This window comes from Pongo abelii, chromosome 2, assembly GCF_028885655.2.
Source record: "Pongo abelii isolate AG06213 chromosome 2, NHGRI_mPonAbe1-v2.0_pri, whole genome shotgun sequence".
In the NCBI taxonomy this organism is placed as follows: Eukaryota; Metazoa; Chordata; class Mammalia; order Primates; family Hominidae; genus Pongo; species Pongo abelii.
Window position 1 is genome coordinate 179907880 of NC_085928.1, and position 27993 is coordinate 179935872.

The following is a 27993-nucleotide window of genomic DNA, read 5'->3' on the forward strand; positions in this document are numbered from 1 at the left end:
AGAGGGAACCGGGCGGAGCGGCCAACATGGCGGAACGCAGGAGACACAAGAAGCGGATCCAGGTAGAAAAGCCGAGCTCTGGGCAGGGGGCTTCGGCGCGCTGGAAAGTGGAAGGGGCGGGAAAAGCCCCCTAAAAGGGCGAGCGAAAGCAAGGGCGAGGTGGGGTGGGGTGGGGTGGGGTTCCGCCGCGAGGCAGCTGGCTGCAGGCTGCGTTGTTGTGAGGGGCCTGACGGGGGGGCGGTGTTGGCGACGGCGGAGACAGAGACGGAGGTGGTGGTGGAGCAGCAGCAGGGGAAGGAAGGAGGCGCCGCGCTCAGAATCCGGCTGCGGAGGCGCGGCTGTGGGCCCGGAGTTCCTGTGGACGCGCTGTCCCGGGCCTGAGCTGGAAGGTCAGCCTCCTCTGGGGCGCAGACGCTGACCCTTCCCGGGGCTCCTCCCCTCCCTTCACCCCATCCTCTGGCCTTAGCTGGCCTGAAATTAAGGCCACGGTAACAGGGGTAGCAGGAGGCGGCGGACTGACCTAAAGCAGCTGGTTCTTTGTGGGCATAGACCGTAAGGGGGAATGATCTGGACTTGGTCAGCTGCCTCGGGGCCTAGGCAGCGATCTGCTCATCCAGCTGTTCAGTTGCGTTGCCCTTCTTTCCGTTCAATATTGTTAACTTAATAGTCCACTTGAAGCTTGCCGGCTTTTTTCCAGGCGACGTGGTGTAAACAACCACAACCTCGTTGGTGCTGCAACGAGCTGGTGGCGCCCAGAAACCTTTCACATGCCAGTGTGTCATCCTCGTAGTAACCTACATAACATCCCTCCCTAATTCCACATGCGTGTCATTTGTGCATTTCTTCCTTGCGATTTTCCCTGGTTCTTGTTCTTTGCCAAGAGGATTAATTATGTAGAACGTCTTGGACTCAGGATATTTATTAGTCGTCTCATCAGCTGATGTGCTGAGAAACCTTCATAAGCCCTCATAAATTGATCACATGTAGTAAATTGTTACTATAATCATAAATTGTTACATTCATCATTGCCTTTCTGTTCATTACTATTTCATTGCTTAGAATGATTTTTTCTTTCTTCCATTTTATCCCTTCTTTTTTTTTTAAGTTTATCGATTTATTGGCCTACACTACAGATGTTTTGAGCTATGCAAGTTAAAATTCTTCTGTAAACTTTTTAAGTGCTGTGAAAAAGACACACATGATCAGTAAATTTGGAATTTTGGAATTTGGCAGAAATAAAGTAGTTCCGAACAGGGTGCAGAAGGGAATTAGAAAGAGGCAGATTTCAAGTTCAGACAGATAAGACTAGGTCTTAAGATCAGTAGAAGTTTCTAATTATACTGTTCTTAATCTTTCAGGAGTTAGTGTTATTCCTCTGACATGGGTATACAGTATTTTATTAGATTGTGTATTGAAATTGTCTGTCAGATTTGTACTTACAGAACTCCTTAGATTTACACTTGACAATACAGTTTTATGCCTTTCAATACACATTGTTTTACAATTCCAGTTGCTCTTTAATATTGTTGTAAGGGTTATATAATTCACCTTTTGAATAGCTGCTCTTATTTTAGTTGTGATCTTATATTAAACAGAGGCTGTGGAGTAATGTGACAGTGGCAGAGAGCTAAAACTTGAGCCAGACTGCCTGTTTGTACCCCACCTCCACCAATTATTGGCTAAGTAACTTTGAGCAAGTTAATTTTTACCTCCCTGTCTGCATCGGTAAGAAAGGATATTTACCTCAAAAAAAAAAAAGAAAAAAGAAAAACTTTCAGGTTGCTGTGAAAATAATAGGTGAGTTCAACTTATTTATTAAAAGTCATTAGAAGTGTTTGGCACGCAACCCCTTCCTTCTATTCTGCTCCTTACAAACCAGGATGAAGGATTTAGATTGGATTGTTATTTTGTTTTTTGTTAACTACTCTTTGATATGCTGAAGAAAGATTAACAACACTCTATTCAGTAAACTATTAGGTTGGGAGTTATGTAGAGTATAGCTATTTACTTTCTATTATTTGAGGATTGATTATTAAAAATCTACTGGGCATACTGCAAAATTAAGTGACATTTATTTTTCTGTCCGTGAAATTTTCTACATGGCCGTATAAAATGTTTGCGAGAGATCTTAGAGTACTACTTTCATGCAGCCTAACACACTTATGAAAATATACTAGCCTAGAAATTACCTGTTTTATCATTCCAGATGGTCAGAAACTATAATACATCACTTGTGATAAAAAGATCAAATGTAATTAAAAGTTCAGAGTTTAACTTACAAAAAAGATCCTGTTGTAGAATTTTTAGGCAAAAGGTCTGTAATACCAACTGAATTTCTGTCATTTGTTGCTTGATGTTTTATGTTTAGAAAGATGTTTAATAGATTCAGTGAGCTTTAATTATAGTTTGCACATTGGGGAGAAATGTTTGATACAAACAGTAAGTTCAGGGTTAAAAAAAAAAGTAGCTAATTTGCTTTTTCTGTGTAATTCCGTATAATTTCAGATTCTCGTGTCCCATCGAAGTTTCTAGCAAGAGGACTGTTGTCACAGTTCCTTCTTGGACTCACTTTACTGGTCACTGAAAACCAGAAGTGAGCTACATGTACTCATACAGTAACAACATATAGATTAACAATGTGCTGCTGCATACTAGAAGTTGATTTACAATCCTGGTATCAAGAAATTTTAGAGTTTAAAAGGATCTAGTAGGGTTTGTTTGGAAGCCTTTTTCATAAATACAGTCTTACATGAAAGCAGAGTGGTGATCCTACAGCTGACTGATCTCACCCAACACCCTCGTTTTTCAGATAAACTGAGGTCCAGTGAGGTTTTGTGACTTAATCCAGGATTGTCAATCAAGATAGTAAAACCAGATTTAGACCAGGTCTTCTGATTCCCAACTGAATACTCTTTCTGTCTCATGATAGATAAAAAATAAGTTCTTTGAAATACTTTAATCTGACTTCTTTATTATTGAATTATACGACGTAAAGACTTAACATGACTTGTCCTTGCTAAAGAGAATCATCCCATTCAGTATTCTGCTTAATGTCCAGTTGAGTTTTGAGACATTTAAATGGCTAATTCTTAGAACTTTTATAACCCTCCATTAGTTATTTTTGTTGCACCCATCTGTCTTCCTGGCAAGCAATAAAACCTTGACATTTCATGGGCTTATGTGCTTAATTTCAGGACAGGGAAGAAAAGAGAACATTTAGGGCTATATAGCCAGACTATACAGGTCTGATTTCTGACTCTGAATATTCTGAAGAGAAAGAACTCAAGAAGCCAGTCCTAAATCAGAAAACTACCCCCCAAAGGCTTAATGGAGGGTTTTGCAGTTTAGCAAACCCATTGCTAAGGAAAGAATACAATAGAAGGGAGTTGGAGCTATTACAGAAGGGCACTGCTGTTGTCTAGATACTCTTGTACAGCGTTATTTGTGTAGCACATTGTGTTACTAATGATTAAGGTCCCCTCCAGCTTTCGGATTTTATTGTTAAACTATTTGCATTTTTCACAAATATTTTATACTGCTTGAACCAAGCCTTTTTCTTTTTTGCTCAGTTCGTGGTTGACAGATGAACTAAGCTAATTTTTATTGGATGTAGTAATTTTTAAAAGTTCCTCTGTATCACAAATTCTGTAAGATTGGTGCCCATGACATACTTACTCTTGATTTTTTTCTCAAAAAGGTTAAATATTAGCTAAAATAACTTAGAAATGTCAAACTCTATTTTATTATAGTATTTGAGTGTTGATGTTTTCTACAGTAAAAAATAGTATTTATTAAAGAATTTTATAAGAGTATTCTAACCAAACTTCCAATTTAAATAATTTTGGATTTTAAGTTACAGCACCCAGTGTATTGGTGTTGGGTGCAAAGAAAGGAAAGGCAGTCCAGCCTAAATTTATCGGCTCTTAGCTTCCTCATTGTAAGACAGTTGTGTTCATTCATTGAACTAAGAAGTTCTCTCCATTTGTTTGAAGATTGATAGGTGGGTTTCTCTTTATTAGTGGGTGCTACTATTCCCAAAAGGCCTTCACTTTGTTAGAAGTCTTCTAGGAAAATTATAAAAAGATTCTGTTTACATCAAAAGAGAACAAAGAGGGGGAGGTACTGTAGTCCAATGTATAAACAAAAAGAAGGTAAAACTTTTATACCTTCTTATGCTGCATCAGGAGAACAGTGAAAGTGAAGACTCCATGCACATTGGATGTGGTAGCTTGTGCTTGTAATCCCAACTATCTGTTCATGTTCTCATGGTACTCTTTTTTTTTTTTTTTTTTTTTTAAAGAGACAAGGTCTCACTCTGGTGCCCAGGCTGGAATGCAGTGATGGCATCATAGCTCACTAGAGACTCAAACTCCTAGGCTCAAGTGATCCTCTGGCCACAACCTCCCAACTAGCTGGGACTACAGGTGTGCACCACCTCACCTAGCTAATTTTTTTAAATTTTTTGTAGAGATGGATTATCAGAAATTGTTACCCAGGCTGGTCTTAAACTCCTGGTCTCATGCGATCCACCTTGGCCTCCCAAAGTGGTGGGGATTACAGGGATGAGCCACTGAGCCCAGCCTCTCATGGTACTCTTCTACAGCAATCTATCTTTCTGGCTTCAATGCCCAAGCAATGGCACAAATTATATTGTTGCATTGAAGGCAATCTACAATATGGATAAGTTATTATAAGTTAATAAATTGCAATACTTCAAGAAAGTATCAATAAACAAGTTAATTCTGTGTCTAGTTGGGAGAGATTATCCAAGTCCATGTTTTCTGGTCTCTTCCTTTCATTGCCTCTTGTTAGTGCCTTTACAAAGGACAGGGTGCAGTTTTAGAAGAGTTTGGTGAACTTGAAATTAATTGTTAGAATGAGATTTTTAAATTTTGTGCATACATATCAGGTTCCCTGTTGCGTAATATGTAATCAACTTCTCAATTTTTTATGTATCCTAATATTTAATCAGGTTTTACATGTGATGCCTGTATCAGCAGTCAGTAGATTAGTATATTTATGTCTGTATTCAGGAATGGTATAACTGAGTGTTAGTATATTTGTATCATGCCTAAATTTGATATGGTCATTCTCTACAATTACCTTCCTTCCAAATTTCCTTTCTGTTGATAAAGTTGGAAATCTGACATCTTTACCTAGCCACTTTATTTATCCTTTATCATTGAGTTCTATCTGTTCTACATTTGAAATGTTTCAAATATCTAAATTTCTTTCCCATTTATAATCCAGTATCACACTACAATTTACTTGACTATTACTGTAGTCTTCCATCCATTTCCCTGCCTTATGCATTTTTTTCCAGTTCATCCTACACACAGCCACCAAAATCATGTCTAAATCATTTTTCTGATTAGGTCCTATTCAGAAACTACTAGTGGTCTTTCTGCTGCTTACAGGGTAAAGTAGAAATTTCCTCGCCTACCTTGATGACTCTTTATTCTACTTTTACACACTTAATCTCCCAATACTTCCTAGCTTGTCTCTACTAGAGCCAAATTTTGTGTCATTCTCAGCCACAATATTTATGGCTTTTCAGTCAATTTACTCAAAACTTGTTCATCTTTCAAAATTTAGCTTCCTCTTCCAGTGTTCCCGTCCACATTGATAATCTCACTCCTACTTTGTGTGCTTTCACTTTGTTGCCAAGGCTGGAGTGCAGTGGCATGATCTTGGTTCACTCAACCTACTAGGGCTCAGATGGTCTTCCTACCTCAGCCTCCTGAGTAGCTGGAACTACACATGTGCACCACCTTTTTCTTTCTTTTTTTTTTTTTTTTTTTTTTTTTTTCTGTACGAAAGGAGTTTCACCATGTTGCCCAGGCTGGTCTCAAGCCTGGTCTTCTGGGCTCAAGCAGTCTGCCTGCCTCAGCCTCCCAAAGTACTGGGATTACAGGCATGAGCCACCTGACCCATCCTACTCTGTGTATTTCAAAAATATTTTTTCTGCCCCTCTTTTTGGGAAATAATAATTACTGCTTCTAATACTTATGTAACAGAGTGTACATGTCATGTCTTACAAATCTTTGCTGTTAACTGTAGCATCCAAAGATGATAGGGTAAGTATTCTGTAAGTCTGAAAGAACAGCTCACGTTTATTCAGACTTCTCCCCCACAATTTTTAATCAAGCACCTCCCAGTAACAAGTTATTTAATTAGATCAATTTTAAGTTGACAACAGATGTATCAGATGAGGAAAAAATTGAGCATGTGTGGTGTGATTATATAATAGAATTGGTTTCTATAAACCATTTATAGTATTCAACTTTTATAGTATTACTTTTTCAGATGTGTAGATATATAGACTCCTGTACTCCTGTACAAGCAAGGCCTGTACTCCACTTGAAAAGATTCATAAAATAGATTTGTAAATTATTCTTCAGCGCATGAATTTCTCAAGTATACGATTATACTAAATTAATATTCATATGTTGCAGGAAGTTGGTGAACCATCTAAAGAAGAGAAGGCTGTGGCCAAGTATCTTCGATTCAACTGTCCAACAAAGTCCACCAATATGATGGGTCACCGGGTTGATTATTTTATTGGTAGGATTATATCAGTAAAATCATATTAGTGTACATATCTTATGAAGTTAACCTACATTTGGGATATGTAGAAGTTTTAAAAGTGCTTTCCAAATGTGATTGTTCTGGTGATGGACATATGGCAGTTGATTATTCTGTTCTTTTCTTTTATGATTGAAAATGTCCATAATAAAAAGATAACATGTTTTCTAATAACAATTGTTGGAAATTTTTTTAAATAGGATTTATTTTCAGTGTTTTAAAATACTGCCTTTTGTTTAGATAGTATGTGTACTTGGAACTAAGAGCGCTGGCTTTTTTTTCCCAATGTCATAAGCTGATGTCATTTATAACACCAGAGCTTATAAGTAGGGGTTGAGTTTGCCTTTCTCATCAATTAAAAGTGAATTGCAGCTGGGTGTCGTGGCTCACACCTATAGTCCCAACACTTTGGGAAGCCAAGGCAGGAGGATTGCTTGAGGCCAGGAGTTCGAGACCAGCCTATGCAACACAATGAGATCCCATCTCTACAAAAAAATTAGATGAGTATAATGGCATGCGCCTCTGAAGTGAGAGGATGGCTTGAGCCCAGGAGTTAGAGGCTGCAGTTAACTATGATCCCACCACTGTACTCCAGCCTGGGTGACACAGCAAGAACCTGTCTCTTAGAAAAAAAAAAAAAAAAGCTAAATTGCCAGTATAAAGGAAAATTCCTTTATCGTCTCTTTCTTAACTGTTTTTAATGATTTGACATTCATTACAAGTTTTAAAAAGTAGATGTGCTAATCTTTTCAGATATAATATGTTTAGCTGTTTCTTGTGACAGCAGTAGATTGTTGACAGAGCTTCTTCCTCAGTGTATTAGAGTAAAACTTGATGAGAATTTTTATTACCTGCAGGGAGTGGAGAACATTTTGGTTTATCTACATATGCTTGTGATTAATAAGAGTGATAGTTACATACAGATATTTTAAATTTTTGAATATTTCCCCATTAATTTATCTTGCTTTAGTTGGTCTTTCTGAATGCCATTATTTCCCAACATTACTTTTAAAAGGTACTTAATATAGTTCACAAGTTGAGGTTTTGGGGAGCTATTAATCATGATCATGTTAGATTTAATTTTCTGTTGAGTTTGGTTTTCTTTTTTGTTGCCAGAGTGTTGAAATTTCACTTTATAAAATATTATTTAGATAGGCATAAATTCCCATGTATGCTAAATTTAAAATAATGAATTTCTTCTTTAGCTTCAAAAGCAGTGGACTGTCTTTTGGATTCAAAGTGGGCAAAGGCCAAGAAAGGAGAGGAAGCTTTATTTACAACCAGGGAGTCTGTGGTTGACTACTGCAACAGGTACTGTTTATTTCTTAGTGAAGAATAACATAATAATTTCAAATTTTCTTCATAGTCCTGAAGCTCCTTACGTCATTAAACGTAGTGATACTACCACATAACTCAAATATAGTTTTCACATGTAACCTGATTTCTTTGGTACCTCTGGAAATGTGTTTGGTATTAGACTGTTATACTTTTAACTGTATATAATTTTTATTTATGTTCTATTTTATATATTTCTGAGCCCTACTGAACAGTCAGCAACAAAAGTCATATACCAGTGCCTACAGTAGAAAAGAAAGTTGTTTCTTTTGTAGAGCAAATTGGTTGAGGAGTCTTTTTCTCAAAACTTTTGCAGGAATTCCTATTAGCTGTGTTACCGCTATTTTTTTAGTGCCTGTACTCTGAGCCATAAGCCTCATACCCTTTCCTATTTGGTTCAGTGTTTGTTAATGTAGTATTTCTTCTAAAATCAAGGCAGCTGCAACATCTACTTTATCTTTTTCTGAGAGTTTCAAGATGAAATACAGCTAATTCAGTAATATACATATATTTTTCATAATAGATACTTTTTCTGTTTTGAAAAAACTTTTGATGGTGAGTGGTTTACCAAAAAGACAAAATCACCTTCCTTTTGGAAGGAAGTATACTGGTTTTTCTTTCCATTTCTTTTCTTTTTTTCTTGGTTTACTTAATACTAAGCATTTTCTTAATATATGTTAACTAAATTTTGTTTTCATAACACTAAAGCTTATCTTTGGAGATTTTAGATTATTTTATGTGTACTAATATTTTATTTAATGGCACCTAAAGTATCAGCCACATAAGAACCCTCTTAAAAACCACTATTTCACAACTTGGTTTCTTAAGCTGTCAAGTTAAAGAATTATTGAATATTTCTTAAAATTCTTAGTTGCCAAAGACTAGAGGTTACTAACAGACTTTTTAGAAACAGTAGGTTTCAGCCGGGCCCAGTGGCTCATGCCCGTAATCCCAGCACTTTGGGAGGCCAAGGCAGGTGGATCACAAGGTCAGGAGATCGAGACCATTCTGGCTAACACGGTGAAACCCCATCTCTACTAAAAATACAAAAAATTAGCCAGGCGTGGTGGCAGGCACCTATAGTCCCAGCTACTCGGGAGGCTGAGGCAGGAGAATGGCGTGAACCCGGGAGGCAGAGCGTGCAGTGAGCCGAGGTTGCGCCACTGCACTCCAGCCTGGGCGACAGAGTGAGACATTGTTGAGACAAGGATGAGCTAACACTCATGCAGTTGATATTTGCTTGTCTTTTATAGCAACTTGTCTAGTTAGAATTAGCTCCAGCAAGCATATATCCAGGGCAACTTGAATCTGCTCGTGGGGAAAAAATAAAAAGCTGAATAGAATTAGCTCTAAAGTACAAACTTCCAGGCTGGGCACGGTGGTTCACGCCTGTAATCCTGACACTTTGGGAGGCCAAGGCAGGGAGATCACATGAGGCCAGAAGTTCAAGACCAGCCTGGCCAACATAGCGAAACCCCGTCTCTACTAAAAATAACAAAAATTAGCCAGGCGTGGTGGCATGCACCTGTAGTCCCAGCAACTTGGGTGGCTGAGACATGAAAATAGCTTCAACCTGGGAGGTGGAGCTTGCAGTGAGCTGAGATCGCACCACTGCACTCCAGCCTGGGTGCCAGAGCAAGACTCAGTCTTAAAAACAAACCAAAAAGTACAAACTTCCTTACCTGCCACAAAACTGATGTATTTTTTACATGTGTAAAAATTAAGAGATGCTACAAATGCAGAAACTAGGGCACAGAGAACTTAAGTACTTTATCTAAGGCTACACAGCTAGCAAGTGGCAGATCTAGGGTTCTAAATCTAGCAGCCTATCTCCATAGTCTGTGTTCTTAACTACTGCTTTATACTGTCTCCTCCAACAAAATGACGATGCATTTAATGGAGCTATTAGATCTGTAATCCCAAATCTCTGAGTAGAGCAGCCAGTATGAATCTACATTTTTTGGCTTTTTAGGAGCCTTGGTACCTTGTTATTTGAAAAGCTCAAAAGACCTGAGTACAGAGAGTGTCCAAAGACACTCGATTTTCATTGTATACGCTCTTCCCACTGATGTCAGATTGTTTGAGTCCTTTCTGCACTAAAATAAATGAGAGTAGCATAACTTTAAGGTCTCCAGAGCCACTTCTAATACAACCATAGAGTCTTATTGGCCAGTTCTCATGAGTTGCTGCCCAATAGCAGACAAAATCACAAAGGGTCTCTTGTCCAGTTTCTTTTTTTCTTTTTTTGGCATCCTCCAATACTGTCAGTTTTTCTGAGGCAGCTAAGTGGCATGAGGGAGTCTGAGGAAAAACAAAATAGGAAAATGTAGGATGATAAAACAATCTTTTCTAATGTGATCTATACCTTTTTATGGCCTATATCATGAATGAACTCATACATACTAGGTTAAGTCTCCACAAGACTTTGTATCACTGACCCCAAATCCAGTTATGTCGTCCTCAGTCTTGTGCACATGCCACACTCATTTGTTCTTCTAGTCTTTTTCCTATCATAACTTGCCACTTTCCCTAAATGGTTCTCTTTCCTCTGTCCCACCTGCCTCTCAAAATCACAAACAAATCCCTCAAGTCCTTTCTCTACCGAGTGTACTCTTCCCCAAGCCTTCCAGCCTTCATCAGCCTTTGTATCTAAAGTTCTACTGAGTTTATCAAGTTAGTACCTCCCAGTTTGGCCCTTAACTATTTTAGAATTGCTACATATGTGTTAGTTTTTTTTTAAATCTCCTGCCAGCTAAATCTGAAAACAATTGTAAGACTGTTTTATACTTTATTGTAACTCCATAGCAATTACCACAGTGTGAGCACTTCACAAAAACTCACCTTTGCCACATTGGTGAAAGTCCCCAACATGTCTGGCATTTAATAAATGTTTGTTAAATCTGAAAAAAAGATGGAGGTGAAGGAAAAAACTACAGAAGCAATTTTTTAAACATTTTAGAAGCTGTTTTAAAACCACTTACTCAACAAATATTCTAGGCTCCAGGAATACAATAATAACTATGGCTTGGTCCCTACATCAAAACATATTCTGATCTGTTAGGGAAGATTTATAGCTAATTACAATGCAGTGTGTTGAGTAAGGAAGAGAGAGATGGTGAAACTATGAAGAATGACATCACACAGAAAATGTTTTAAGTAAATTTTGAAACATAAATAGGTGATTACCCAACAAACAAGAGAAGAAAGGAAATTCATTCCAAGCAAAGGGCATAGAACACACTGAGATAGGAAAGTATGAGTAGTTGTGTAAAAATGTCAGAGAGTTTTATGTTAGTAATGTGTTCTACGTCATGGGTTTAAAGCTAAACAGATGGAGGCTCTGATACTATACAAATGTTAAATAATGTCAGTCTCATCTTTCAACCTAATTGTGAAATTATTTTCAACACAATTTGATTGAAAGTCAATAATCTACTTTTCTTTCATGGGGGTGGGCAGCTGTGCAGGAAAATTGACAGAAGCAGATGATCCTGCTGGTTCTCTTGCCTTCAGTATCTACTCATCAGGGAAAAGGCTTTTTTCTACTAAAGTTGCATTGTTTGTTTTTAAAATTATTTCTTTATTAAGAATCATTTTTTCCACTAAAGTAAATTTAAGAAAATGGGAACTATTGCAAATGATTTAGAAGAAAATCCAAATTACTAATAATGTTGCTTCATAGATAGCCACATTACCATTTGAGAATATATACTTCAAGTATCTGTATGTGTACACATGTACTCTTAATATATGGACATGTATATTAACTGCATTATAAAATGCTGATTTTTCAATTAACATATGAGGAACAGGGTGTATTTTTATTTTCATTTGGAGTGGTAATAAATGTTCCTGAAAGAAAATCTGGAAATCACTTAAGTGCACAAAGAAAATTAGAATATATTTTCATTATAGTTTTTTTTGTAAGACATTCTGAAGAAGAGTAAAAAATATAAGACTATACTTCATATTCAAATATGCCACTACTATTCTTAAATCCCACTTTTACTCATAAGTAGTTAATCATTAAGGTCTCATTTCAGATTCTTGTTTGTTTATATATGTATATGTATTCATAGCAGATATGATGGTAGCATTTTGAGGGGCAGTTTGAACATTTGCACAATTATATGCACAATCATATTTGCATAATTTAAAAATAGCTCTTCCAAATAAGTAGTATGGGCCAAATGAAGAAACCTAGAAATTAGCTTTGTGGAAATGCTCACAGGCTGGACCTAATTGGGGAGCAGATGGAAGCCCAGCCAGGCAGGTAAAACATAGAAACATAGGTGCTTCAGGGGACTGAACACAATGACAAAAAGAAGTGGTTATCTGGGCAGGAAGAAAGCATCTAGTTAACAAGTGCTGTGATGTGCTGGAGCAGGCACCAGTGAGGTTTAAGTAGAAAGGTAGCTAGATAGTCACCATTAGCAGGCACCAGTGGTGGTAGTGAGACGTAGCTTCTAGATTGTATTGTGGTCATTAGACATTATCAAAGCAGGAATGAAGAAACCAATCAGGAATTCTGAAACTAGAACATGAGATTTGAAAAAGTGAGTTTTAGATGACAAAAATAAGGGCAACCCAATTTCTTGAGTAGGATTGTAAGGTTAAAGAGAAACTACCAAGCCACGTTGACTTAATTTGGGGTCAGGTAAAAAATGAATAAAGCAAGGATCTCTCTCTCTCAAGAAGTTTACCGTCTAGTGAAGGAGCAAACAACTATTACAAATTATATAGTGAGTGAGAGATAAGTGCTATGGATAGGGTAACAGGAAACGAGAGAATGGGAAGGTGGGCTTATGTTTTAAACAGAGTAGGTTGTGGTTGAGGGAAAACTTGAAGGAAGTGAGGGAGTGAAACAAAAGGACCTGCTTATTTGGGGGAAGAGCATTCTAAGTAAAGGGAACAGCCAGTGTGCAGGCCCTAAGGTGAGAATATAAAATATAATAATAACTGCTAAAAAGAGAGAAGAACAATCTATTTAGAGAGAAATTGGTGAAACCAGGAATACATCATGTTTTGCCAAATATATTGCACATTTTTCAATTTGATGTTGTGCACGTCCTTTTCAGAGTCCAAAAATCTCATCTTAGTATATTTAATCATTGCTTAATTGAAGATAATCATTACAGTGGCAGACTGAATTGTGAAGTACTTGGAGAAAAAATAATACCAAGAAAGCTGAAAAGACATTATTTGGACCAATCAAATCATCACTTTTAATCTGTTAACATTTCTTAAACGGTTTATTTTCTCCTTTCTTTATTATGTCAGCTCTTGCATTTCAAACTTAATATAAAGTGAAGCTGAGTCTTGATTATATGAACCCAGAAAGAGTCTTTATATGGATAATCTCAAACCTATAATCTCTTTTATACTTAAGGTACATCATTAAAAGTGAAAATTATATTGAATATCACTGAGTTTTGACAACTTTTATATAATTGACTATAAAGTTTTTTGATTTAGTGGTAGAGTTGACTACTTTTTCATGGGCATACTAGTTGTAATTTCTCTTGTGTTTGCTAATTTATGCCTTCCTTTGCTTATTTTATTCAGGTCTTGATATTTTTGCTTTTTAGTCTATATCTATATGGGGAGTGTAATGCCATATCTGTTTTTCCCAAAGGCTTTTAAAGAAGCAGTTTTTTCACCGAGCCCTAAAAGTAATGAAAATGAAATATGATAAAGACATAAAGAAAGAAAAAGATAAAGGAAAAGCTGAAAGTGGAAAAGAAGAAGATAAAAAGAGCAAGAAAGAAAATATAAAGGATGAGAAGACAAAAAAAGAAAAAGAGAAAAAAAAAGATGGTGAAAAGGAAGACTCCAAAAAGGTGAGTTAATCTAAAATTAAGTAAAAATTTAAAAATCATTATGTGCACATGATCACTACTGGCCTATGAGCACATTTAAGTATTATGCAACACCTACCTGAGATAACTATATTAGAGTTGTTATAAATACCGTGGTTGAGAATTTTTATTTCTGTGTTACAAATAGCCAGTGAAAATGTTTTGACTGTATGAATGTCATATTTCTTGCTTACTTGTGTTATTTCTTCTATCCAACTTGTGTTTTCATAGGAGGAAACTCCAGGAACTCCTAAAAAGAAGGAAACTAAGAAAAAATTCAAACTTGAGCCACATGATGATCAGGTTTTTCTGGATGGAAATGAGGTGAGAGTAAGCCTATAACTAGAAGTTCAGTTTTCTATAGGAGTTTTTAGAAATATGTTTGATGCCTTCACTAATAAAAGGAAAAATTTTGAGAAATCTAATTATGCACTTAAATGTATAAAAGCTACTCTATTTTTAAAAATCAATAATTTCTCTTATTTAGATTTTTAAAAGTCAGATTTGACTGTGAGTGATAGGAAACCTGAAATAAAAGCATCTTAATACAAAACAGATGCTTATTTCTTTTTTATCAGTGAAATCTGTAGGTAAGCTATACAGATATGTCAGCTCCATGGTGGATCCCAGCTCTTCTTTTCTCCTCTGTCTGAGGCGTCTAGCTAAGGTTACCTTATGGTCCAGAATGACTGCCAACCTTATATCTGCATCGAAAAGAGGAAAGGAGAGTGAAGAATATGTCTCCTCTTTAAGGAGACCACTTTAAGGACACTGTCCAGAAAGCTGGCAATTTCATTTCTGCTTGAATTCCATTGGCCAGAACGTAGTCACATGGTCATGCATATGAGAAGTAAAATCTTGGAAATGCACTTTTTATACAGGGTGATTATTTGCCCAGCTGAAATGTAGGGTTTCCATTATTATCAAAGAAAAAAGAGCAGAATAGGAGATAGCTACAAGTCTCTATCTATTACAGAATGTAAGTCAGACACATCACTTGAGGGGCTTAAAATTTTTAACATTACTTGATGCTTTGTGCTTATCATTTGTAATGGAAGATTTGTATGGTGGTAGCCTTCCATAAAGACTGCTTAATTCAGTCACTTCACCAGTACATAAACATGAGTTATATACTGGGCATTGAATTGTTGTGAATTTCAGGGTATATCCTTTCCTGGTATACCTGAACAAAAGTAACATCTATAAAGTCATGGCTCCTAGGGTTGTGTGTTTGAAATTCTTACTTGCATGAGACTATCTAGAGTGGGATTGTGGGGGAGGATTATATATCTATAATAAAGTGTCCTCAGGTGACTGATGTGAACCCCTTGTTAAGAACCACTGTAATAGAAAACCGTAGGTCTTTCTTAATGTGAAGGCTGAAATGCCCTCAGTTAAACATTGAGCATCAGCTATGTGCCAGACATTTTTATAGGCGTTGGGAATAGCTTGATAAATAGGATAAAATCTCTTAATGGTCTAGCAAAGATACAGGCACTTAAACATGTTAATATAGTACAGTGTGGTAAGCATTAATGGTGTGAAAGCGCCAGTTAGGAATAGTTAATTTAGTCAGGAAGGATAAGAAGAGTCTAAAGGACACTTGAGCTTAGACTTGAAGATGACTGGCAGATTGCCAGGTGTGCCAGGAAGGAGGTTAGGTCTGTTAGGGAAGGAAGCAGCCTGAGCAAACGCATGGGTGCTTGCTATCCTGAAAAGCCTAGATTTTATTCTGTAGAAAGCAGCATGCACTCCATAACTTTTAAAGTTGTGAAATATCTTTTTTAAAAAAACATGTTTTTTTAGAATGGAAACTGGCAGAAGTAATGTCTGTGAATCTGATTCCCAAGGAAATGGGCAGAGTAAAATAAGAGGTTAAAGTGGAACCTCTGGTGTTACAAATTGAAGAACCACGTTGGAAAGACAATAAAGAGTTCTGATCAATATAGAAATAAGAGGGAAGAGTACTGTTATTTATAGAAACTAAGAAATAAAACTGAGTTTTGTGGATGAATGATCAAACAGAGTTCTGATCTGAATGAAGTAAATTTCTGTTGTGTAAAATAAGAGCCTGATAAAAGTAAATTAAGTTTTGAAGTAGTGGTTCCCAGCTTATGGGCCCTCCATGGAGGAGTAGGCAATGAAATTAATACAGTCATAGAGACTATGTTCACCAAGCATGATCTTTAATAATTGATCTTTGTGTCTTCTCAGGAGAGAAAAGGGTAGAGTTGAGTGATACTGGATCTGTAATAGGGCCTGGCTGGAATCTGTCTTAACTGTGCTTTTATCCCAGACTGGTTCATCATTACATTAGGGACAAAAAGGTTGGCAGTTGCTGGTGTTTTGGTTGAATAAATAATGATTTGCACACATGGAACAATTTTTTTTTCCCCCAAGACAGAGTCTCGCTCTGTCACACACTGCTAGAGTGTAGTGGTGTGATCTCAGCTAACTGCAACCTCTGCCTCCCGGGTTCAAGCAATTCTCCTGCCTCAGCCTCCCGAGTAGCTGAGATTACAAGCGTCCACCACCACACCCGGCTAATTTTTGTATTTTTAGTAGAGACAGGGTTTCACCATGTTGGCCAGGCTGGTCCTGAACTCCTGACCTCAAGTGATCTGCCCGCCTTGGCCTCCAAAGTGCTGGGATTATAGGCGTGTGCCACCAAGCCCTGCCAAACAAATTTTTAAGTGTATGTAAGAACATACAAATTTACTTAAGTGCTTTATAGAATTTATAGTTTTCCTATAATCATTTTCTAGCGCCAGAAGAACCACTACTACTGAAGGAAAGATCTTTGGAATTTATTTACCTTAGAAAGTACTTCTCGTATGTTAAGAGGTTGATGACTGCTTTAAGGGACCTAAAATATAGAATTAAGCATTACTTTCTAATGTGACATTAGAACTTTTAAGCACCGAGGTTTCTTGATTCTTCTAGGTGTATGTATGGATCTATGACCCAGTTCACTTTAAAACATTTGTCATGGGATTAATTCTTGGTAAGTAGTGAGATGTTAATAGCTTTAAAGTGCAATCTAAAATTTAGAAAACAATATGCAGATACTGTAAAAGAAAATGTTCCTAAATTTAACATAAAATAGTTATTTTAAAAATACTTTCAATAAAGTCAGAAGATAAATAATAAACTAAGGAAAATATTTGAAACAATTAAAACAAAGATCTTTTAAGAGATTAATAAACTGATAGAAAAATGGTTAAGGTAGTTAACAGATAAAGAAATACAATGACCAATCATCATGAGTGATACTTAATCACACTCATAATATATACAAATTAAAGCTGTAGTGATTAAGAGTCTTGCAAACCTTAACATTAAAGGTCTTAGAAAAAAAATCAGCACTCTCTAACAGTTGATAGGTATGTGTATTGTTTTAATTTTTGTAAAGGACAGTTTGTCAGTATCTTTGAAATTTTATGTGTCTGCCGTGACCCAGCAATTCTAGGCTGTTTCCATACAGTTGCACAAAGTGTGTGCATTGACACATTATCTGTTTTTTTCCAAATCCCTTAGACTGTACTTGAGTATAATCTAGCAAATATCTTTCAAATTTGAAATGCTTACACCATTTGATCTAATAAATTCCACTTTAAGGAATTTACCCTATGCCATAATCACAGTTGCACAAATGTACATGTGCAAGGGTATTATACCTAGAATAGATAAAAAAAGAAAAGAAAGTTACAGAAGAGTAAGAATAGTATAAGCTCGTTTACTTATTTAGAAAAAAAGTCCCTGTAGCTAGTTAATTATATATAGACAGTCTCTGAGAATACAGGTAAGCTTAATAGTACTTAACCTCTGGGAAGTGGAATAAGAATTAGATGAAGACTTAATTTTCTCTTTACCTTTTGATTTGCTTGTTTGTGACAGGGTCTCATTCCTATCACCCAGGCTGGAATGCAGTGGCACAATCATGGCTCACTGCAGCCCGACTTGCTGGGGTCAGGTGATCTCCCACATCAGCCTACTGAGTAGCTGGAACTATAGGCACACTCCACCACACCCCGCTAATTTTTGTATTTTTTTGTAGAGACAGGGTTTCGCCATGTTGCCCAGGCTGGTCTCGAACTCCTGGGCACTTGCCTTGTTGTCCCAAAGTGCTGGGGGTTTGATTTGTTTTTGATTTGCTTTTTAACAGTGTATATTCCAGAAGGTTTTATGGGGAAAGAATGATTGAAAAAACAGAAAAAAAAAAATAGGTAGCAGTTAAAATAAGCTTGGTCAATATGGTATCATAGGATCTCATTCAAAATAACTCTTAGGCTGGGCTCAGTGGCTCACACCGGTAATCCTAACACTTTAGGAGGCCAAGGCAGGGAGATGGCTTGAATCGAAGAGTTCAAAACCAGCCTAGGCAACATGGCGAAACCTTGTTTCTACAAAAAATTAGCCAGGTGTGGTGGTTCACACCTGTAGTCCCAACTACTTAGAAGGCTGAGGTGGGAGGATCACCTAAGCTCAGGAGGTCGAGGCTGTGGTGAGCCCAGATCATGCCACTGCACTCCAGCCTGGGTGACAGAGTAAGACTCTGTTTCAGAAAACAAAAAGCAAAATAACTCTTTTATAATAAGAGTACTAGTCACTTTGCTAGATATTCTGCGTACAATATATCATTTCATCCTCACAACAACCTTTGAAGAATAGGAAGAGACTTATTAAATATAAGGTAACTTAGCCTCAAAAGAGTTAAGTAACTTGCCCAGGGTTACGTAGCTTATAAGTGATGGAGCTAGAATTTTAATCCTGGTCTTACTCGAAAGACCTAATAACCAGGCTTCTAATTTCTTATAATTCTTTCTTGTGTCCCCACTTTACTTGCAAAAAAAACTGGAGACACCTGTAAACAGTTTCCCTAAGCACCAAAAAAAACATCTGTAGCAGAATCACCTGGGGAATCTTTCAGTCTGTGGATGTCAGAGCTCCACCCCAGAAGAAGAATCTCCAGAAAGGGGTCTTGGAAATCATTTTTTGTAGGGTTTGTTGTTCTGTTGTTTCTTTTAGCTCCCTTACTTAGTAGGCAGATATCTTAATATTTTTTAAATAAAGTAGATATAGCTTGAAAAAGGGGGCAGTTGATAAGGAGGCAACAGTTTTGAATTTCTACATAGCATTTTTTTCCTAATTATATGTAATTTACACTAATAAAAACTAGATTAAGAATAGTATAAAATGTGAGGTTGAACAATATGAAATTGCTCATAATTGACCATTTTTTACCTATAAAAATGGCAATTTTATATTTCACTGTGTTTATGTTTCTCAGTTTTTCCCCCAGGGATATGTTTCTGTTAGTGGAGCCATACCATTTAAGTTTTTATTCTAAAATTTAACTTTGTCATTTATTGTTCCAGTGATTGCAGTAATAGCGGCCACCCTCTTCCCCCTTTGGCCAGCAGAAATGAGAGTAGGTGTTTATTACCTCAGTGTGGGTGCAGGCTGTTTTGTAGCCAGTATTCTTCTCCTTGCTGTTGGTAAGTATTGTTATTATAAAATTGACGTCAAGAAGGTTGGTATTGAGCAGTTGGACTGTAATTTGGAGCTTCAGTAAAGCTTAAGAAAAATTAATGGAGGTAAATCAAGAAGTATGTGGTCCTACTTTCTGAGTCAAATCTCAAAACTCAGGCTTGATAAGATTTGTTCTGTCTGCAGAAAAAGGATTTAATACATCTTTAAAAAATTTTTTTTAATTATTAAGATTATTTTTTATTGACAGATCATAATTGTATACATTTATGGGGTACAATGTGATGTTTTGGTGTATGTGTACAATGTGGAATGTTTAAATCAAGCTAATTAACATAATTAGCATATCCATCACCTTTCTTGCCTATCATTTATTGTGAGACATTTGAAATTTACTTAGTTATTTTGAAATATACCATACATTATTATATCTTAATCTGCAAATAGATGTGCTTTAAAAATTAGTTACGGCAAAGGCGTTTAATATTTTTGCTATGGTAGATCATTTGTTAGACATAATACTTTCAGTAAAACATTTTTTAATTTTGACTTAGAACAAATGCAACATCTAAATAATCTATGCATATATTTAATAAATGATTCTAAACAATTGATTTGCCATTTTGGGAAAAATCAGTAATTTTCACCCAGGTACCAAAATACTAGATGCAATAAGGAGTTAATGTTTTAAAAATCAAATAGGAAAACATAAGTAAATGAATTTTCCACATTTCTGGATGATTGGGGTCTTTCATAGTTTGTTTAGAGGCAGGGTCTTGCTCTGTCACCCAAGCTGAAGTGCAGTGGTGAGATAATAGCTCACTGCAGCCTTGAATTCCTGGGCTTAAGCAATCCTGCCTCAGCCTCCAAAGTAGCTAGGAGTACTACTGGTGCATGTCATCATGCCTGGCTTTTTGTGGGGGAGATAGGGTATCACTCTGCCCAGGCTGGTCTGAAACTCCTGACTTCAAGTGATCCTCCAGCATTGGCCCCCCAAAGTGCTGGGATTATAAGATTGTCACCACACCCAGCCATGTTTCATAGTTAAAAAGCAATATAGGGCCGGGCACAGTGGCTCACACCTGTAACTCCATCAATTTGGGAGGCCGAGGTGGGTGGATGACAAAGTCAGGAGATCGAGGCCATCCTGGCCAACACGGTGAAACCCCATCTGTACTAAAAATACAAAAATTAGCTGGGTTTCGTGGCGTGCGCCTGTAATCCCAGCTACTTCGGAGGCTAAGGCAGGAGAATGGCTTGAACCTGGGAGGCAGAGATTGCAGTGAGCTGAGATACCACCACACCCGGCTAATTTTTGTATTTTTAGTAGAGATGGGGTTTCACCATGTTGGCCAGGCTAGTCTCGAACTCCTGACCTCAGGTGATCTGCCCGCCTTGGCCTCCCGAAGTGTTGGGATTACAGGCGTGAACCGCCACGCCCAGCCTCCTTCCTCTGGCTTAGTAACCTCTAGCAGCAGAAAAATCCCCTGCTGGTTTTGCATGGAACACGGGCACATTTGTAGGCCAAGAAATAATATCTAAGCCTGTTTGAATTTAGTGTCAGTGTAATACCTGCATCAAGAAGGAAAAGTCATAAACTTTGATCTGACATTAGACATAATAAAATTGGTGCTTTTTGCCTTTCAAATTCCTGAAATTTAGAAACTCCTTGGAAATTTTTAGCAAAGGTTTAGCTCCACTGAATAGAATTATTCTACTTGCTTATTTTTAAATTAAACAAGTGTTCACAATAGTTTATGGTTATTACGTAGTTTTGCTGTTTAAAATATTGTTTCTTCAGTAGTCTCTTTAAATAAATTTTCGTTGTAAATATGCTGTGGATTTAAATATGCATTATGAACCAAATAGTCTTCTGAATTATACCAGGAAACAAACCCAACATTTTATGTTGATTCTCTTAGAAAATGCAATTCCAAATATACTTTCAAATAATTAGATATTTCTTTTATATTATTCTTTGAAGTCTTTATATATAGTATATATCGCATATAATATATACATATATTTATATATCATGTATATTATATATGAATATATATTTATGATATATGATATATAATAGATATACATCTATTATATATCATATCTATATCATGATATATATATTATATAATATATATCTTATATATGTCATATATATTTATATATTATATAATATATATCTTATATATGTCATATATTTATATATTATATGATATGTCATATATTTATATGAAATTTTTTTTATATATATTCATTTTTTGGAGACAGGGTCTTGCTTTGTTGCCCAGGGTAAAGTACCATGGCAGAATCATAGCTCACTGTACCCTCAAACTCCTGGGCTCAAGCAGCCCCTCCCACCTTAGCCTCCTGAGTAGCTGGGACTATAGGAGCATGTTGCCATGCCTAGCTAATTTTTTTTTTTTAAGAGTCAGGGTCTTGAAATATTAAGTATTGGTCACAATTTTATCTGATGTTTCTTTGAATATGCATTATTAATAATGCCATTTAAAATAAAACCTTTGGTAGTTTTCTAAAATCTGTCACTTTTAGTATAGGAATGTTATTATAGTACATGTCACAGCTTCCCCATAATTCTTCCCTTTTCACTCTCAGTAATCTAGTGCCACATAGCGAAAAACTATAAAACAAGAACATTCTGCCATACCATTTATATGTGATAAGAAATTAGGTTAGTGCCATTTCTATATTGCTTTTTCTTTGGTTTGATACAAGATTTCATATTATGAATCATCTGTCTTACAATCCTGTAAAACCTATCATTGCATCATAATTGGAGAAAAAAATGTACAGCCTCCTTAAATTCATTATCTCTGTTTATCAGTGGAATTTATTCTTAAATCATAATTTTAAGCATATTTACCTTTTCCATTTATACCACGAAAGATTCTAATGTGTTCAGGAGTCTTTCAGAATATTTATATTCTTGTGAAAATAAAAATTGCTGTTTTTAAAAGTCAAGACAGCTGTAACGATTTTCTTCCATTTATACAAAGCAAAATAATGGAAGACACATAGATTAGCTTATTTCAGGTTTTATATGAAAACAGTGACAGAATTGTCTAAAGAAAACAAAAACCAAAACTCCTGTCATAATTGATTAGTCTGTAACATTCACATAATCATCATGACCTTTTAAAAAACAGGAAAAAAATCACTCAGCTCTACATAATTGGTAAATTCAGAGAAAACTAAATATTGGGGTTTGTGATAACTCATTACTACAAATTTTAAAATTCAAATTCCATTTTTCTACAGTTTTGTCATAATACAATGTTATAAAATAAAAGAGTAAACCTTATGTGTTTAAGTGATCTTGCTTTCATTAACATTGTATGTTTCCTAATATTGAGAGGATTGGTCTTTAAATAAGCAAAAATTACATAATTTACCTAATTAATAAAACAAAAAGGTCAGGTTCAGTGACTCACAACTGCAATCCCAACTACTCGGGAGGCTGAGGTGAGAGGATCACGTAAAGCCAGGAGTTTAAGACTGGTCTGGACAACATAGCAAGAACCTGTCTATCGAAGTAGGTAGATAGGTAGAGAGAGAGGGAGGATAGATAGATGAGAGAGAGAGATTAGATAAATAAATGATAGATACATACCTGTAATCCCTGCACCTTGGGAGTTTGAGCCCAGGAGTTCAAGACCAGACTGGGCAACATGGCAAGACCCCATCTCTACAAAAAATACAAGAATTAGCGGACCGTGGTGGCACGTACCTGCTACTTGGAGGCTGAGGTGGGAGGATTGCTTGAGCCCAGGAGGTTGAGCCTGCAGTGAGTCATGATTGTGCCACTGCACTCCAGCCTGGGTGACAGAGCAAGACCTTGTCCTCAATAAATAAATAAAACAACAAGGATTAAAAGATGGAAACTTTCTAATACTGGGGTTCCTTATCCAGGGCTAATTTATCCTTTAGGCATAGTAAACATGTACCTTGGACCAACATACATATAGGGGTCCACAGAAATATTTTCATTTTTATTTCTTTTAAATCAGAAGTAGTAATGTATATACATGTATGTAATAGCAAACCTATACAGTATTTTATTCGTGTTTATACAACTGTACAGAAAATACAGTCATAAATATATAGAAAATATAATATTTAATAGTTTTTGTGGAGTAAGTGCCTTACATAGGCAAAAGTGCCTAGGGCCTTGGGAAGTATGATGCAGCCCTGCTTTTCCTTCTTAAAGGCTTCCTTCCTAAACACCTTTCATCTCTTTATTTTATTCTTTTCCTACACCATGATCTTATGAATACTTAAATTCCCAACTGATTGCTATGTGTATTGAAGCATAATATCACAAAGTGCATAAATCAGAAGTGTATATCCATGTAAGTGTACACCCAGATGGAAAAAAGAAGTAATTTTTTTCAGAGTGACATTATTGCATTGTGACCTCAAGTTCAGAGCAACATTCTGTGCCCCTAGAATACTGTGATAGCTGCTAAACGAGTCAGGAATTTTTTGTTTTCAAGCGTGCAGTGTTGTAATTATAGCTCACTGCAGCCTCGCGCTCCTGGGCTCAAGTGATCCTCCCAAGTAGCTGGGATTAGAGGTTTAGCCACCACGGCCAGCACTAGTGAGGATTTAAATATTAATATTTAAGGTGTATGAAATGTGCAGATAATAAAACTGTTTTCCCAGCTTTTCATTAACAAATACTCCCTTCTGAGGCAGTGTTTGAATTACTCAATTAGAGAAATTTTTCTCCCCACAGCTCGATGCATTCTATTTCTCATCATTTGGCTCATAACTGGAGGAAGGCACCACTTTTGGTTCTTGCCAAATCTGACTGCTGATGTGGGCTTCATTGACTCCTTCAGGCCTCTGTACACACATGAATACAAAGGACCAAAAGCAGACTTAAAGAAAGATGAGAAGTCTGAAACCAAAAAGCAACAGAAGTCCGACAGTGAGGAAAAGTCAGACAGTGAGAAAAAGGAAGATGAGGAGGGGAAAGTAGGACCAGGAAATCATGGAACAGAAGGCTTGGGGGGAGAACGGCATTCAGACACGGACAGTGACAGGAGGGAAGATGATCGATCCCAGCACAGTAGTGGAAATGGAAATGATTTTGAAATGATAACAAAAGAGGAACTGGAACAGCAAACAGATGGGGATTGTGAAGAGGAGGAGGAAGAGGAAAATGATGGAGAAACACCTAAATCTTCACATGAAAAATCATAATCTGACTAATTTTGGGACTGAATGAATAAGTACAAGAGGTTGGATTTTCTATGTTGGCTGATTACCATATTGAACACATGGCATTTGTAGCATTCTTTAAATCTATTTACTGAAATGTATTTGACATTCAAGCAGTTATATTCAGTCCTTCATTTTATAGAATATTGGCACTATTATTGGTACAGTTTAAAGCCATTAATGTGTTTTATCCATTTGATAATTTTACAGTAAGTAGGTCTCATTCATTTTGACAGTTATCAAAGATGTACTTTCCACAATTAAATTTACATTAATGGCAATTTTTGATAGTTTTATGGCTTTTTACTGTTAGACTAATCAAAAATAACTTTAAAAGGAACAAAGAAACTCCAGCATTTCACATTATGCATAGTTATGTAGCCATTTCACAGTTTCTTTAAGATGTGTAAACTCATTGTTCTTGATAGTTCTTTTATTTTTCATCATAAAATTATACCAGGAGATTTGTTTTACAATTCTGAGTTAGCAGAGTTCAAAACTATTTTGTGGAAACAAGCCAACTAGTAACAATGCAGCAACACTTCTGGTTTAGCTAAATTCTTTTTCCAATGTAGGAAATCCACACTGATTTGTACGTCTGACTCAGAGAAAGATGGTCATCTCCAACAGAGAAAGTGAACAGCATTTGTTGGAAGGTGATGGCTCTCCCTCCTCCCTCCCCATTTCATTGTCGTAACGTAAAGTGTATTCTGTACATAATTTACAAATAAAACATTTTATTTTAATTGTTACTTATTATTTAGATATTTCTCAACACTTAAATTCATAAAATTAAGACCATGTAAGGGTATGTTTTTAGAGAAATGGAAGTTTGAGTAACCCACAGAACATCTGTGATCTTTCTACAGCAGCTTCAGTTTTGTGCCAACATTCCATGTATTTTGAATATGAGCAAAAACTGATCTTTATTAAATAAGAGCAGACTTAAAGTAGCTTTGTACGCCTTAATGTTCATTTTGATTTATTTTAAATCTTTACATTCAGAAATGAGATACTGTATTATCAGACCAGGAGACATTGCTGTGAAAGATAATTTCCTATTCTAAAATATCAAATTTAAAATAAAGATAATAAAAGAAAACGTAAGAGAACTATTGGACTCTAATTGCTTTGAACTAATTTTGCAGTTTGACTTTACGTCTTATACATCTTAGTTACAAGTCTTTGAAAACTCTTGTTTACTTATGAGTATAATCATTCCTTGGAGTTGTACTTTTATAAACTAATAATGAATATTAAATGATTTTTCTTCAGTCACAGTGAGAGCATCTTGCTTTGTGGTTGAAATAGGTAGTGTATGTCAGTCTTTGCTTTAGGCTGTTTCTCATCTAAGTGTTTGAGTTAAAGATGTTAAATTTTTCTAATTGTGAAAAATACGTTTTCTGTATCAACACATTTTATTAAACTTGGCTTGATTGCTTCTTTATAGTAGTCCCTGTAAGTGGACGTAAATGTGGCTATTTGATGTTAATGCAACTATGTCAAGGCTGCAATCACTTTAAGAGTTTCTTTTTAGCAAATGTTCATTGATGAAGTGCCTGGGTATTTTCCTCTCCCATTTGCAGAGCTCTACTACTTCATTTCCACAGTAAGCATATATATAATGATCACTTCTGAGTTTCTTTATCACCAGTAACATTGATACCTATTTTGGGGTATAAACATGGTGTTTTTCAGAAATAAAAATTATTTCATTAACCTTTACTATTAGTGTGATAATACCCAGGCACTCAGTATTTATCCTGAAATTTTTTATAATATATGTAATTTGTCTAGTCTTAAAGACATTTGGAGCATGGCCAACAGGAAAGTCAGCTTCTTACTGATGTGTGTGGATTCTTACAGAATGTTAGTACAAATTTTTATAAATATTTGGTGATCCCTGGGGGGAAATATCATTCTTACTATGATTAGAAAGTGAATTAGAAATTTCAGCTCAGTTTCTATTTTACTATTCAAGTTGTGTACTTTAAACAAATATAAAAATCAAAAGGCTGCCTCTATTACAATCCTCAGTGGAATAGATGGCTATCTTTCTTGGCTAACATTAAATATTCTTGTACCAGAGCATGGAAAATTGTTTATAATTGTTAATAGAATGGTGATTTTTTTTTTTTTAAGAACTTCAGATTTGCTATGCTGCTGTAAGGAGAAAGCATGAAGCTTTTTGATCATGTAGGGCTTATTGTAGAGGGTATCAGTTGGCCTAACTAAGCAGGATTGAATTTACCAGAGGCTAAGTTCAGATAGTAAGAATAATGCATATGTGATTGTTCTTAAAGTCAGTGTATTAAATAAGGTATTTTTCCTTTTCCCTCTTACTGGATTTTTAAATTTTCAAACCATATGGCCTAGATAACTTTAATTGAAATAATATAGATTTAGTTGAATACTATTCAGGAAGTAATAAATTTTAATATATCATATTGAAATTATGCAGTGGTGATGAATTTTGGTGTTTCCCCCCTCTTTCTAGTTTTACATCATGAGGATCAATTAGCTACTGACAAGAAAAATCATCTTGTGTCTTTTGTAAATTAAATTTTTTTTTTAATCTTTATTAGGAACTGGAAAACAGCAAGTATGGTTGATTCTCATTATTCAAGGTAGTTATGTTCTATAAAGTCACTGCGAACACTGAATTAGCAAATATAGAACCTAGGGGAAATACAAGGCTAGATTTCTGCAAGCCACTGGTCACATTTTCATCAAGCAGTCAACATGTAAATTTCTGTTGTAAAGACACCTTATTTAATATAGTCGATTCATTAATATTGAAGTCATGACCAACAACACTGTAACTCATGCCTGAATGAAGCTTATCTGACACATAAGCTTCATAAGGCACACAACAGCCTTTTTGCCCTTAGGAACAGCTTTTTGCCCTTAGCACTATGCTTGGGGGCCATTTTAAACAGTGAAATCAAAAAAAGAACAGAAATGCAAAAACCATGGCATTAGCGTAAAAAGGACACGTTTATAGTATGAAAGCTGGAACATGGCCTTGTTCAACCTCAGCTCAGAATATGTGTACAGCAAGGTTTTTGCTGTACCACAAAATTTTAGGTTAGGCAAATTCACAAATACGGAATCCGTGAATAACGAGGATCAACTGTACTTAACCATATTTTAAAGCTGTGACATTTATCTACCTGGTTTATGGAATAGAATTTATTGCTGAATCATGCTCCAGTATTTGAGTGATGTTTTAAATATCATATGTCTGAAAATAATTCCTCCTAATTGTGTGGTAATTTGCTTTTACTGTTTCAGCAGTATTTCAGGTCTTTGTTCATTCACTCAGTAATACTGAGCACTTACCATGTACCAGAATTTTACTAGGCACAACCATGAATAAAAATACAATTCTCTTGCACCATTAAATAGTGTGTTAAGTGCTATGGCAGCAAATTGCTACATGTGCTAGATATCTCGTTTTCCCCTCCAGCTCCACTCTGCT

General features: G+C 36.1%; 1 protein-coding gene across 1 annotated transcript; it reads left to right on the top strand.

Annotated features, from left to right (window-relative positions):
- On the top strand, positions 1 to 27917 carry SEC62 (SEC62 homolog, preprotein translocation factor). Its single transcript, NM_001134176.1, is given in 8 exon segments — positions 1 to 62; positions 6456 to 6564; positions 7791 to 7896; positions 13556 to 13760; positions 14010 to 14102; positions 16722 to 16782; positions 19157 to 19276; positions 24025 to 27917. Coding segments are annotated over 8 exon segments (1200 nt in total). The 5' UTR covers positions 1 to 26; the 3' UTR covers positions 24495 to 27917.
- Positions 27918 to 27993: the final 76 nt, after the last annotated feature.